At 37.8% G+C, this 12,033-nt stretch overlaps 1 protein-coding gene across 1 annotated transcript in view; it reads left to right on the top strand.

Moving 5' to 3' along the window:
• Positions 1-12,033, top strand: part of LOC149215131 (inositol hexakisphosphate and diphosphoinositol-pentakisphosphate kinase VIP2-like) — a 280,111-nt gene that overhangs the window by 189,103 nt on the left and 78,975 nt on the right. The window contains exons 19-22 of the mRNA XM_089392534.1: positions 5,818-5,884; positions 6,114-6,185; positions 8,157-8,401; positions 8,761-8,818. Of these exons, the coding sequence (XP_089248660.1) occupies positions 5,818-5,884; positions 6,114-6,185; positions 8,157-8,401; positions 8,761-8,818 (442 nt within the window). The remainder of the gene's footprint in view (positions 1-5,817; positions 5,885-6,113; positions 6,186-8,156; positions 8,402-8,760; positions 8,819-12,033) is intronic.

A 12,033-nucleotide genomic window follows, 5' to 3' on the forward strand; every position in this document is an offset into this window, starting at 1 on the left:
ACAGTTCAGTTTGGGATTCATTACCGTGCCGAAGCAACTCCTCTATTGGTTGGTTTCGCTGATTCCGATTGGGCTGGTGACCCTGATGATCGGAAGTCTACTGCAGGTTATGTGTTCACTCTTGGTTCAGGACCTATTACATGGGCTTGCAAGAAACAAGGTGCCATTTCTCTTTCTTCAGCAGAAGCAGAGTATCGTGGTGCTGTAGAAGCTAGTAAGGAAGCCTTGTGGCTTCGTCAGATCCTGTCAGAGTTTGGCTTTCAGCAGCAGCATCCGACTACACTTTGGTGTGATAATCAAAGTTCCATTCAGCTATGCAAAGATCCAATCCAACATCAGCGCAACAAACACATTGAACTGCACATGCACTTCATCAGAAAGCTCATTCACGACCATGTTCTTGAAGTGCAATATTGTTCAACAGATGATCAAGTTGCAGACATCTTTACAAAGGCTCTCACAGAGGCGAAGTTCACTAAACTTCGATTTATGGTTGGAGTTCAGGAAGTTGTCACTAAGGGGGGATAGGCTCTAGTGCCTCCTTCCTTCTCCTATTGTGTCATATTTGTAAATCCTTCAATCCTATCCCAAGTTGTTCCCAAGGAGGGATGTTAGGATATTCCGACACATAGGAAATAGTTAAGTATAACTTGGTCTAGTATAGAGTTAGGTAAAGTGTGTTCTTTACTATGTACATTTTGTAACTTACAATCTGACGGTCATGATATGTAGTGATCCGACGGTTCATTCTCTCCTCGGTATTACCGACACTTGATCCGTGGCTTAACCCCCGATTGGTCCATGATCTCTATTTAAAGAGCATGGAGGGTCATTTGTAGGTAAGCTGTTCATGAGAGAAGCTTATGTAAATTTTCATTCTTTTATTAATAAATTGCCTGAAGTGGCCGCGTTGGCTCAGGCCGTGGACTGTTTCCCTCTTTGAGGGTTTTATCCACGTCAATGATTCCAGAGGAAGTTTCTAGTTTCAGAGAGTCAGAGAGGAGGCCGAGTTATTTCTTCGGGAGGCTGCATAGGGAGTGTGCAGTAGCCTCAAAAAGGCAGTTCGATTTCTCTAAGCAGGAGGAGGATTCAATTGCTGAAGGTCGGAATAATTTTCTAGAGGTTCAAGGAATTCTTTCCAGAAGTCAGTGAGAGGAAGATTTGTGGCAGATCTGGGCAGAGCGTGTAAGTGACTGTGCAAGTCTTGCGCAACAACTGCACAAAGGGATCTGAGCTAGCTAGTTCGAGTGGTTAGATTGAGCCAGGATTGCTTGTGGAGGAGGGTAAATTTCCCTCAGTTGATTTTGCCAATATTTCTCTCAGATTGGATTGCCAGTTTGGGCATCCAGAGATTGTACTCAGAATTTCACTGCTACATAATAAAAAAACCCTCATTAGCTGCACCGGTTTTACCGCATTGGGTTTTTCCAGGGACAATTGTAAAAATAACTGTGTCAAATTTTTATTGTGTGTGCTACCATTTTCTTAGTTTCCAGTTTCTTTCCACATCATTTTTATTTGTGAAGAATTGCAGTTTGATTAATTTGTTACTTTTCCGTAACAAAATAAACTGCATAATTTTTTAGTTAGAAGAATTTATTCTTGTTGCTGCAATTTAACGAAAATTTCACATGGTATCAAAGCAAAGTTGACATATCAGAGGCTCAAAGACGAAGAGGGAGAAATTCGCAGCTCAAAGGGAGCAGCAACATAATTTCTTCAGGGTTTGTGTAGAGGTTGGCCAGGCCATGCAAATTGTTGGACAGGGGTTTGATTTTCCAGTTGCAAGTGGCAAGAAGAATTCAGTTTGTTTAGTAGTAATTCCAACAGGTAATGTTGAAGCCAAGAAGTAGTTTTGATGAAGCAATATAGAGACTTTGTTGAGCAAATTCCTGATCTGGGCACAATTGTTTTTACAATAGTTTTGCAGTAGTAGAATCAGTGTCAGAGGAAGACAAATAACACAGGATGTCTAGTAAATTTTACGAATCCTTTAGTATGGCCGTGGGCAAATTTAATATTCAAGAGGCTAAAAAAATCTCTTCCAGATTGGAGGATGAATTTGTTTGCTTAACTAGCTCAGCTTCATAGGGAGTTTGGTATATAGACAGTGGAGCGTCAACTCACATGACAGGAGTTAGAGAGTATTTCGCCATCTATCATGAGGAGAAAATGGACTTCTAGATAATAATGGAAAACAAGACAAAGTGCACTCCAGTAGGGAGGGCTACCATTGACTTAGAGAGGGAGTCAGGAGCAAGCACTAATGATATAGATGTATTACATGTGCCAGAATTGGGTATGATACTATGAACCTGATTTTAGTGTCTTGGTTACAAGATAGGGGATATGATGTCCACTTTGTAAGGAAGAAGGTGTTCATCAAACCCCAGAACTGGAAGAGGGTAAAACATATTGGGATACGAAGCAACAGGTTGTACAAGTTGCAGTTTGATTCTCAAATGGCACTAGTAAGAAGTAGCAATAAGATGGCAAAGCCCTAAATGAGTTATGGCATATGAGGATGGGACATTTACGTCATGGAGCACTTAGAATGCTTAGAGAGACAATAACAGGTGTGCAAGGGGTGCGTGCTTGGGAAGTATGCTAAGGTTGCGTTCCCAAGAAGTGACAACGAATTAGACTGCGTGTTACAACTGATACACAAACATTTGTGGTCCTATGTCCACTAGATCTCTCAGGGGGTACGAGTACTTTTTCACCTTTATTGATGATCATTCCAGGAAAACGTGACATTCTCCTTAATCTTCATTTTCATCCTTTTACTTAAATTTTTAACATTACTATGAAATGACTCACGATGTTTGAGAGTGGTTTCGGCTTCATTGGATTTCATATGGAGAAAGTAGAATTTTAGATTTCATTCAAAATCCAGCAGAATTATCAGTTTTTCAAGATTTCAGGATTGGGGGATTGCAATGTTTCCATTGAATTTTGTCATGTATTAGGGTATGGAACTTGTATTTAATCAAGAACACCAATCCCTCTATGTACCTTGATGTTAGTGACATTGGTTGTCGAACTCCTCTGGGATTCGCTCCCAAACCGGGAGCTTCTGAAAATGTCGCTCCCACTCCCATTTTCGCTCTCGCTCCTCGCTTTCGCTCCTGCTCCCAAGTAACACTGAGCCAGATGATGTTGGCAACTCTAGCAGTAGCCAGTAATACTGGTCACAAACTTTTGTTGTAGAGGCCATTTATAGCCTCCTTGGTTATGTGTTTTTGTTTTGATCTCTATATCATCATCGTGTATGTATTGGACAGTGCATTGGGTGCCATTTTGATATAATGGATATATTCATGAGCCTACTTTGATCATATGTTGTCTTCTATCTATATTATAATGCTGTGTGTTTGGAAACATGAATGAAAATCTTTAAAATTATGCGTTTTTATAAAAAATAAATATTTAATGTATTTTTTACAACGACCGAGTCATTGAAATCGAGCCGGCCGAGTCGATACTGAGTCAGAGTTTTAAAACATTGGTCGAGATGATTAGTTCTCCCGTGGCAACTGTGAAATAGGATGGTTAGTTCTCCTGTGGGCCAGGATGATTAGTTCTCCCATGGTGACTGTGGGGAAGGATGATTCGTTCTTCTGTGGACAGGATGATTATTTCTCCTATCGAGGCATCCTACCCATGCAGTCTAGGACTCATGGGAAGTACCTCTCATCTGATCAATGAGCAGGGAAATGGGGTTAGGGACCATAGTAGTACTATCGATGGACACATCGTTGTATCTACTGTACTTCCTATGCTAGGATGACCTCCATTGATCTGGGATCAATGAAACTGATCTAGGATCAATGAATCTAATCTGGGATCAATATGAGTGGTTTGAGACACTCTCTTGTGATATTGATCTGGGATCAATAACACTGACTTCGGGTCAGTAAGAGTGATGTGACACACTCTCTTCAAATGAAATTGACTTCGGGTCAGTAGAGAATGGTATGAGACATTCTTGATCAATTCTTCTTCTTCATGGTTTAGCAGAGTAGAGCTCAGCAGAGTAGAGCAGTGCAGGGCACTGATGGTAGAGATAGTACAGTCGGACATATGGATCAGCAGATGGAGTTCTCCCTAGTTGAGAGGGTGTGTTAAAATTGGCAGCTAGGGCCAAACTCCATGTGGGTCATCTTATTAATGGACGCTGATATTTTTCTTGGATCCCTCTCATCGAGAAGTGTAGGATTGATCTAAAGATCATCCGATTCCAATAAGTATTCATGGAGATATGAATTTATTTGTGTTATGGGACAATTCGTCAAGGTCGGCCAGCAACCAAATAAGCCCCTCTTGTGCTCTATGTTTTAGTATAAATAGAAGAAGACTTTAAGTCATTTGACACACTCACTCTTGTGATCTCTCTTCATCCTATTTTGGGTTTGATGAAGATGAGATCTAGAGGGAGTGCCCTAGGATATACGCTGCCCTAAGAAAACATGCCCTAGATCTAAACGCAGTCATGGGAGAATAGGCTCTATGTTGCTCTAATGGAGAAGCCTTACTGTTATCATGGAGAAACTCCTACGTTGGCATGGAAATAAAGCCCTAACGCTGCTTAATGAAGAAGCCTCCTATCACAGTGATGGAACAAGGGTTCTAACGTTGTCATGCCCTAAACACAAAGAGACCTAAACTCTGTTCTAGAGAAATCTTGGCTACAACCTAACGTTGTCATGGATGACCCTATGGAGATGACTTTAACACAGTCTCCTAGCCGCAACACTTAAGGAAGTGTCTTAGCCACAATCTGGCCGTTGTCCTGGCCCTAGAAGCAGTCCCCTATTTGCTGTCCTGAGGAGAGGTCTACACGCTGGTCTAAAAGAGACCTAGCTGCAGTTCTGTGTAGCCCTAGTCACAGTCTGGATGCACTCTAAATGCTGGCCTTATTCTGCAGCAAAAGAAGGGCTCTATGCTGCCCTAACCACAGTCCTCCTAGGAGATATAATCCACCATCATTAAGGGTTCTATGCAGCAAGAGAAGGACTCATACGCGCTGGAAAGAGGAGGTCTTAAATAGCTCTAGACACAGTCAAAAGGAAGGTCTAGAAGTAACTTGAATGACATGGTGAAGAATTCCTCAAGCCGCAGTAAGGAGACGTAAAGAGGCCCTAATCTCAGATGTGAAGATGCCCTCATCCGCTGTCACATCTAGCCATAACTACAGCTATCTCACTGCTGGTCAAAAGCATGAATGAGGTACGTTTGGGAGCAGCTGTCATTAGATTAGAAGTCAAAGGGCTAAGCTGCTATCTAGGGTCTAGTTTGGGTCTGCTTGAAGAAATCTGTAACTATAGCCTAGCTGCTCCGCTAGGCTGCAAGCCATAGCAAGATTCTTAACATAACATCCTAGATGAACAAAAATTCTTATGTTCAATGATTCACACCTTGAAGACCATTTCACTTGCACAAGCAGGTCACTTATGATACCTAACCACTTTAAACTACTTGTAATGCTTTCCTTGAGTTTAAGATAGCACTTTCAATATGTGTATCCAAAATAAGTAATTTCTTGCTAAAACACTTTTCTTAAACAATCATTTTCATTATTTATTTTTTTCTCACGTGTGTATCTGAAATAGATAATTTTTTTCCAAGGCACTTTTCGTAAACAATCTTTTTCATTCTTCAGATTTTTCTCATTTGTTAAAGTCGTTGATTCCATGGTCAAAAAAAGTTGGATAGATCGAAGTCCTTTTAACTGTCTAATAGATGACTTTACATAAAACATGTCTTGATTCTGTTGTATTTTACCTCTTTCTTAATCGCATTGATGTGTTCTTATAGGTATGACCTCATACACAATGCACATCTGCATCTTGATGGCTTGGATGAGCTCTTCAAAGTGACTCAGGTATGTTTACATCTATAACGTGGTGCAATTCAGGTCAACCTATACCTAAACCGTAGGGGATACCTATTTTTGTTGGGCTATTCCTGATACTGAATAGTAATGTGGTTTTCCATCAGGTCGTTCTTAGACATTGGGCAGTCAAGTAGAGAATTTACTATGAACATAATCTCTAATCAACATGACAATTTTTTCCTTACCTTATAATGATCAATTTATTTTCAAATTGCAGTTGCTTGCAGATGGAGTTATTCCTAATGAATATGGCATTAATCCTAAACATAAACTCAAAATTGGGTCAAAGGTATGGCTCTCCATATAAAGCTGTATTACAATTTGTCTACCCAGCACATGCACTGTTAAAGGTTTCAATTTTTGTTTACAAATGCACTGTTAGGATTTCAATCTTTTTTTACAAAGATGCAACAATCTGATGTGTCTCTGTCTATATAAGACAAGATAGGTTTGTCAAAGCATTATCATTCTTCCATTTTTTTTCTTTTGATTGTTGTGTCTTGTAAATTTTTTCACGCTTGAAAAATTTCAGTGTGTTGTTGCCGGCTATTTGTGCCTTCACTAGAAATGTGCTCTTATTACCAATGTATGTCTGGTACGTTTTTTTCAATACATAACGTTTCTTGGTCTTGATGCAATAGGAAGATGGTTCTTATATTGGGGGAAGAGAGAGAGAGGTCTTCATTATATAAGGAGCTTGAGTGGATCAGAGAAATGTTGTTATCCTGCCCACCTACTTTTAATTCCTGCATTCGATATGTTGAGCTCATAATGAGTATTTATTCTAAAGGCTTTGAGCCTTGTTGTTTGCCTCACACAGAGATTATATTGAGTATTTCTTGTAATGTCTTTGAGCCTTGTTGTTTGAGCAGTCCATCAAGAACTAAAACATGTATGTTACTCATATGGAATATAAAACTATTTCTCATGGAAAAAAAGTAAGGATCTTGAATGATTAAGATCCCCTTTTATTTTTACCTCTATCCCATCTAACATTAAACATTAGTCACTGGATTGTAATGATATTAAACATTAGTCACTGGATTGCTATGATTTCCACATTTGTAACTTCTTTGTTTTAGCTTTTCACCCAAATTGTAAAGGGCTCTTTTGGATGGCCTTTACCTCCTTTCTCAGCTCTGGTGAAAGAAATGCATATGCAATCGCTCCTCCTTTCGATGGCTCTTGCCATCTCCCTGAATTTTTTAAACTTTCTTTTTACCTAAGATGCTCTTATCTTTGTTTGTTTTTCTGCCTGTGCATGGATCTCAACATCTTTCACATCAATTTGTAGGATTTAGATGTATGTAGGGCAGTATCACTTGGTTTATCTATTATGCATGTATACATTGTATTCTTTCGATATAGTTGAGGTGAGCTCTTTTCCTGAAAAAAGGTATTTATGTTAGTTTTTACATGCAATTCGTGAAGAAGCATAACCAGTTATATATGTTTGAGCAGCATGCCTCCTGGTCCGTGTCTTGTTAATGCTCTCATTTAGAATTATTTCCTCTCTTCCGTATAAGACATTTTTCACTGTGCAAATGCATAAACCTCTGACTAGAGTTTCTTCAGATAAAGCTCAGGATTGAATTGTTAAGTCAGATAAATGTGGTTATTAGAGATGTGGTATTTCCAGATGTTGTTATGAATTTTTTAAACTTTCTTTTTACCTAAGATGCTCTTATCTTTGCTTGTTTTTCTGCCTGTCCATGGATCTCAACATCTTTCACATCAATTTGTAGGATTTAGATGTATGTAGGGCGGTATCACCTGGTTTATCTATTATGCATGTATACATTGTACTCTTTCGATATAGTTGAGGTGAGCTCTTTTCCTGACAAAAAATATTTACAGTAGTTTTTACATGCAATTCGTGAAGAAGCATAACCAGTTATAGCGTTTGAGCAGCATGCCTCCTGGTTCATGTCTTGTTAAGGCTCTCATTTAGAATTATTTCCTCTCTTTCGTATAAGACGTTTTTCACTGTGCAAATGCATAAACCTCTAACTAAAGTTTCTTTAGATAAAGCTCAGGATTGAATTGTTAAGTCAGATAAATGTGGTTATTAGAGATGTGGTATTTCTAGATGTTGATAAAGGGAAGCAAGACTCTATCGCCATATTCATGTGTACTAGACTAAAAACAAAACAACATCTCAAATAAGTACAATTGACTTATTAATACGTCAATAAGTTTTTAAAGAAAATCATTGCCTTGATTTTACTTAATATAACAACACAGTGCTGATCTTTTGCAGATTGCACGCCGATTGCTTGGAAAGATATTGATTGATCTTCGAAACACTCGCCAAGAAGCCATTAATGTTGCAGAACTGAAGTATTCTCAAGAATGCTCTGACATATCTTCTAATTTTGGTGATGATGAATGTGATTCTGCGAAGAGATGTAGGAGAATGTCTGATGATTCAAGAAAATCAAGTGAACAGGCATTGGATCCAGAAGATCATGATGGTAAAGAGACACAGTATCGTCTGGATCCAAAGTAAGTTTCTTTCTTGTCGTTAACTCAAAGAAAAGGTGTAAAGAAACGAAAATTTCCTTCCACAAGAAAAATAAATAAACCCTTTGATTATTATGCTAGATAAGAGACATAGTATCGTCTGGATCCAAAGTAAGTTTCTTTCTTGTCATTAACTCAAAGAAAAGGTGTAAAGAAACGAAAATTTCCTTCCACAAGAAAAATAAATAAACCCTTTGATTATTATGCTAGATAAGAGATAAGTCAATGGCTCCTTTTAATGCACCACCACTGATATGTTCACTTGCAATTCATATCCATCTGTTGGTTATCACCCGAGAACAATATTTATTTCAATACTATTCCTCCTTCTACTGTTGCAGGTATGCAAATGTCAAGACTCCTGAACGACATGTCCGAACTCGTCTATACTTTACATCAGTATGTATACATTTCTTTTCACTTTCGTAGGTCCACATTGTTCTACCTTCTGAAATGATCATTCCTATTTTTTTTTAGTTATTTTGTGTAATTGGCGAACATTCTTTATATGCTTTTTGAGAAGCAATCCATAGATAAATTATTTTGGATTTCTGTAACAGAGATAATTAGTTATGATTGTTTTCAATTTAATTCTGAAATTATCTTTGTTCGACTTGGCTCGTCGAAAACTTTTTCCCTATTTATAATTTACTCATTGTATGCTTTTTTGACTAAGTATTTTTATCATCTAGGAATTAGAGGCTTAATTTCATAGGATAAACATGAATGATTGCTTTTAACCTGAATATAGATAAAATGAGCATGGGCTTTGTTATAGTAAAATCTAGCACCCTAGTGCAAAGTTTCACTAGACAACCTAGATGAAGTGCAACAATGAGAATGTCACCATTGTTACCTCAGCAATAACTCCCCTAGTTTTAGTGATGGACACAATCCAATACAAGGGAGGATTCTCTAGTAGATTTTAGGGATCAAATAGCCCACTTACCTTAAGCTAGGCGCCATGCTTCCTAAGGGTTCTACAGTAATTTCCACCCAAGGATAAGAATAGGAAATTAGGGTTTATGGTGGATTGGAGAGTAATTTTCAGACTTGACTTCAAAGGTTCCTATGACTCAATCTCAAGGCATAGGTCAACCAATAGTAGCTCAAGATAAGTTTCCAACACAATAAAAAAATTACATTTGGTTGTCATTAACTAGTTCTTTAAATCATAATTCACAACAATACAATTCTCTTATGTGATTTCTACCAAAAGACTTTGTTTAAAACAATACAATAGTTGATAACAACAGCAAATTTAGCTCCAGAAACTATGATAATAAAGTGGATAAAATTATGGGTAAACTAATAATAAATAAAAATAATTTTCTATGGTTTAAAAGGGTTATAACGAAATTGAAACCCTAGGCGTCATTTGTAAAGTTGGGCTGGAAAATGCGCATAAAGTGGAAGTTTTTCTTATTTAGTGCATTCCAAATAATTCCCAACCCTAGGATATCATGTTCAAGTCAATAAATGTTGAAAATATATGGTTTTGCTGAAGTAGCCTCCTCTTCTGCAAATAAAATCGACCTTCTTTCCTATCACTAGCACATTGGAAAATCTATAGAAATCCTTTTCGGAAATCTCCTCCCAAATCTCTATTGAAACCCTTGTTGTTGATGTCTCCCTCTGCTTCAACTGTGCCCTTGCTAACTTTGCAATTGGGTAAGTCGAACTACTCAAGTGTGTCTCTCCAACCCCATCGACTTGCTCTTATAATCTCTCGTTGAGCAACCAACGACCATGATCTAATCACAATCGATGGCTAAGATGATCTTGATTCCATCACATGACTTTTCCGTAAGTATCTAGAGCAAAATCGATTTTCCTCAATTAGTTCGATCTAATTAACCAGTTTTCTTAAGTTAGACTTAGGGAAATTTTAATAATTGGTCAATTAATCTAATTGAGGTGTTTTCTCGCGAAACATTTTCGAGAAAATGTGTTCCTTGGCCTCATAGGCATCATAGAGACTAGAACACTTGTTTGATGCTACCAAAAACTAACACTCCACAATAAACTAGAGAAAAAAGATATACTGCAAGAGATGTGTCTCTCAAGTTGTTCAATGATCAAATGAACCATGAGCTTGTGCTTCCTTCATATATACTATGGAAACCAAGTGCCTTAGTCCAATAAGGCTAAAAGCGTTAGAAAAATAGTACAAAGGACAAGTGTTCTTAGGGCTTGGTGTCTAGCCTAGGAAAAAGTATTCTAACATGATCCTTTTGACTTAACTTTATGAGAAATAAAGTTAATGTGACTTTAGGAGGCAAAGCCATAAAGTACTTTTTGATTCATTAATGAAAAGGGGACTTGGGGGATAAAGTGACTTATGGGTCAATGAGAGATTAAATCCCCGCCCTTGATCTCAATGTCTAAGATCTAATCTTAGCTATTGGATCGTAGGATTAGGTCTCTCCTTATTATGAGGGGAACAAAAAGAGAAAAGCAAAGGGGAAAAAGCACCATTAGCTTTCATTTCTTCATGAGCTTTGGAGAAGAGGAGAAGAGAGCCAAGGGAGACCAGTGTTCCACGGGGACTCGTCCCCCAAGGTTGGGTGTTGGGTGCGCGCACCCCTCGCACCCCACGCACCTGGGACGAGGGGACGTCTGGGGAAACGTTTCCTCACGTCCCCCTTTTGGGGAGACGCAGGGGGGGACGTTTCCCCACTCTGGGGGATGAAACACCCCAAAAGGGGGATGCCTGGGTGTCCCTCCTCAAAATGGGCTATGCGTCCCCCCTTAAATTTTCTTGTAAACAATGATTTATGACAGGGAAAACCTAGTATTTGACCATATTTCCCTACTAATGCTATGCAATTCATGGTAATGTTAAATTCTTAAGTAAAAGTGACATTCTCCTTTATTTTTCATTTCTATCCTTTTACTTAAATTTTTAACATTACCATGAAATGACTCAGGATGTTTGAGAGTGGTTCCGACCTCATTGGATCTCATATTGAGAAAGTAGAATTTTAGATCTCACTCAAAGTCCAGCGGACTTAACAGTTTTTCAGGAATTCAGGATTCGATGGATTGCAATGTTTCCATTGCATTTTGTCATGTACAAGGGGGTATGGAATTAGTATTTAATCAAGAGCACCAAGCCCTCTGTGTATTTTAGAGTGACTTTTAGACTCATCACTTCACTGTTTTTGAGTTTTAGCTATATCAATTTACTATTTCAGACTTTAGATTTCAGTATCTATTATAGTCTATTTTTCTTAGTACTAATTAGATTCTAGAATGATGAATGATGAATTTAAATTTTAAATCAATTTAGAATCTAGAATGATGAATTTAATTTTTAAATCAATGTAGATTCTAGAATGGTGAATAATGAATATGGATCAGAGTATTTCATTATTGAATCTCGTGGTCTATGGATGAATCATGTATGTATTAGTAAGGATGATGAGTATGGATCAATGTATTTCATTATTTAATTCAAATATGTATGTATTATTGTATTTATGCTTTCATTATAGAATATGAATTTGATATATATATATATATATATATATATATATATATATTAAAAAGGAAAAAAATTATATACCCCGACGTCCCCCCTAAATTTCCCTAAAATTTTAGGGTACTCCCAC

Source organism: Pinus tabuliformis, chromosome 1_1 (genome assembly GCF_031772625.1).
Source record: "Pinus tabuliformis cultivar Carrire ecotype Pingquan chromosome 1_1, CPIR1, whole genome shotgun sequence".
Lineage (NCBI taxonomy): Eukaryota > Viridiplantae > Streptophyta > Pinopsida > Pinales > Pinaceae > Pinus > Pinus tabuliformis.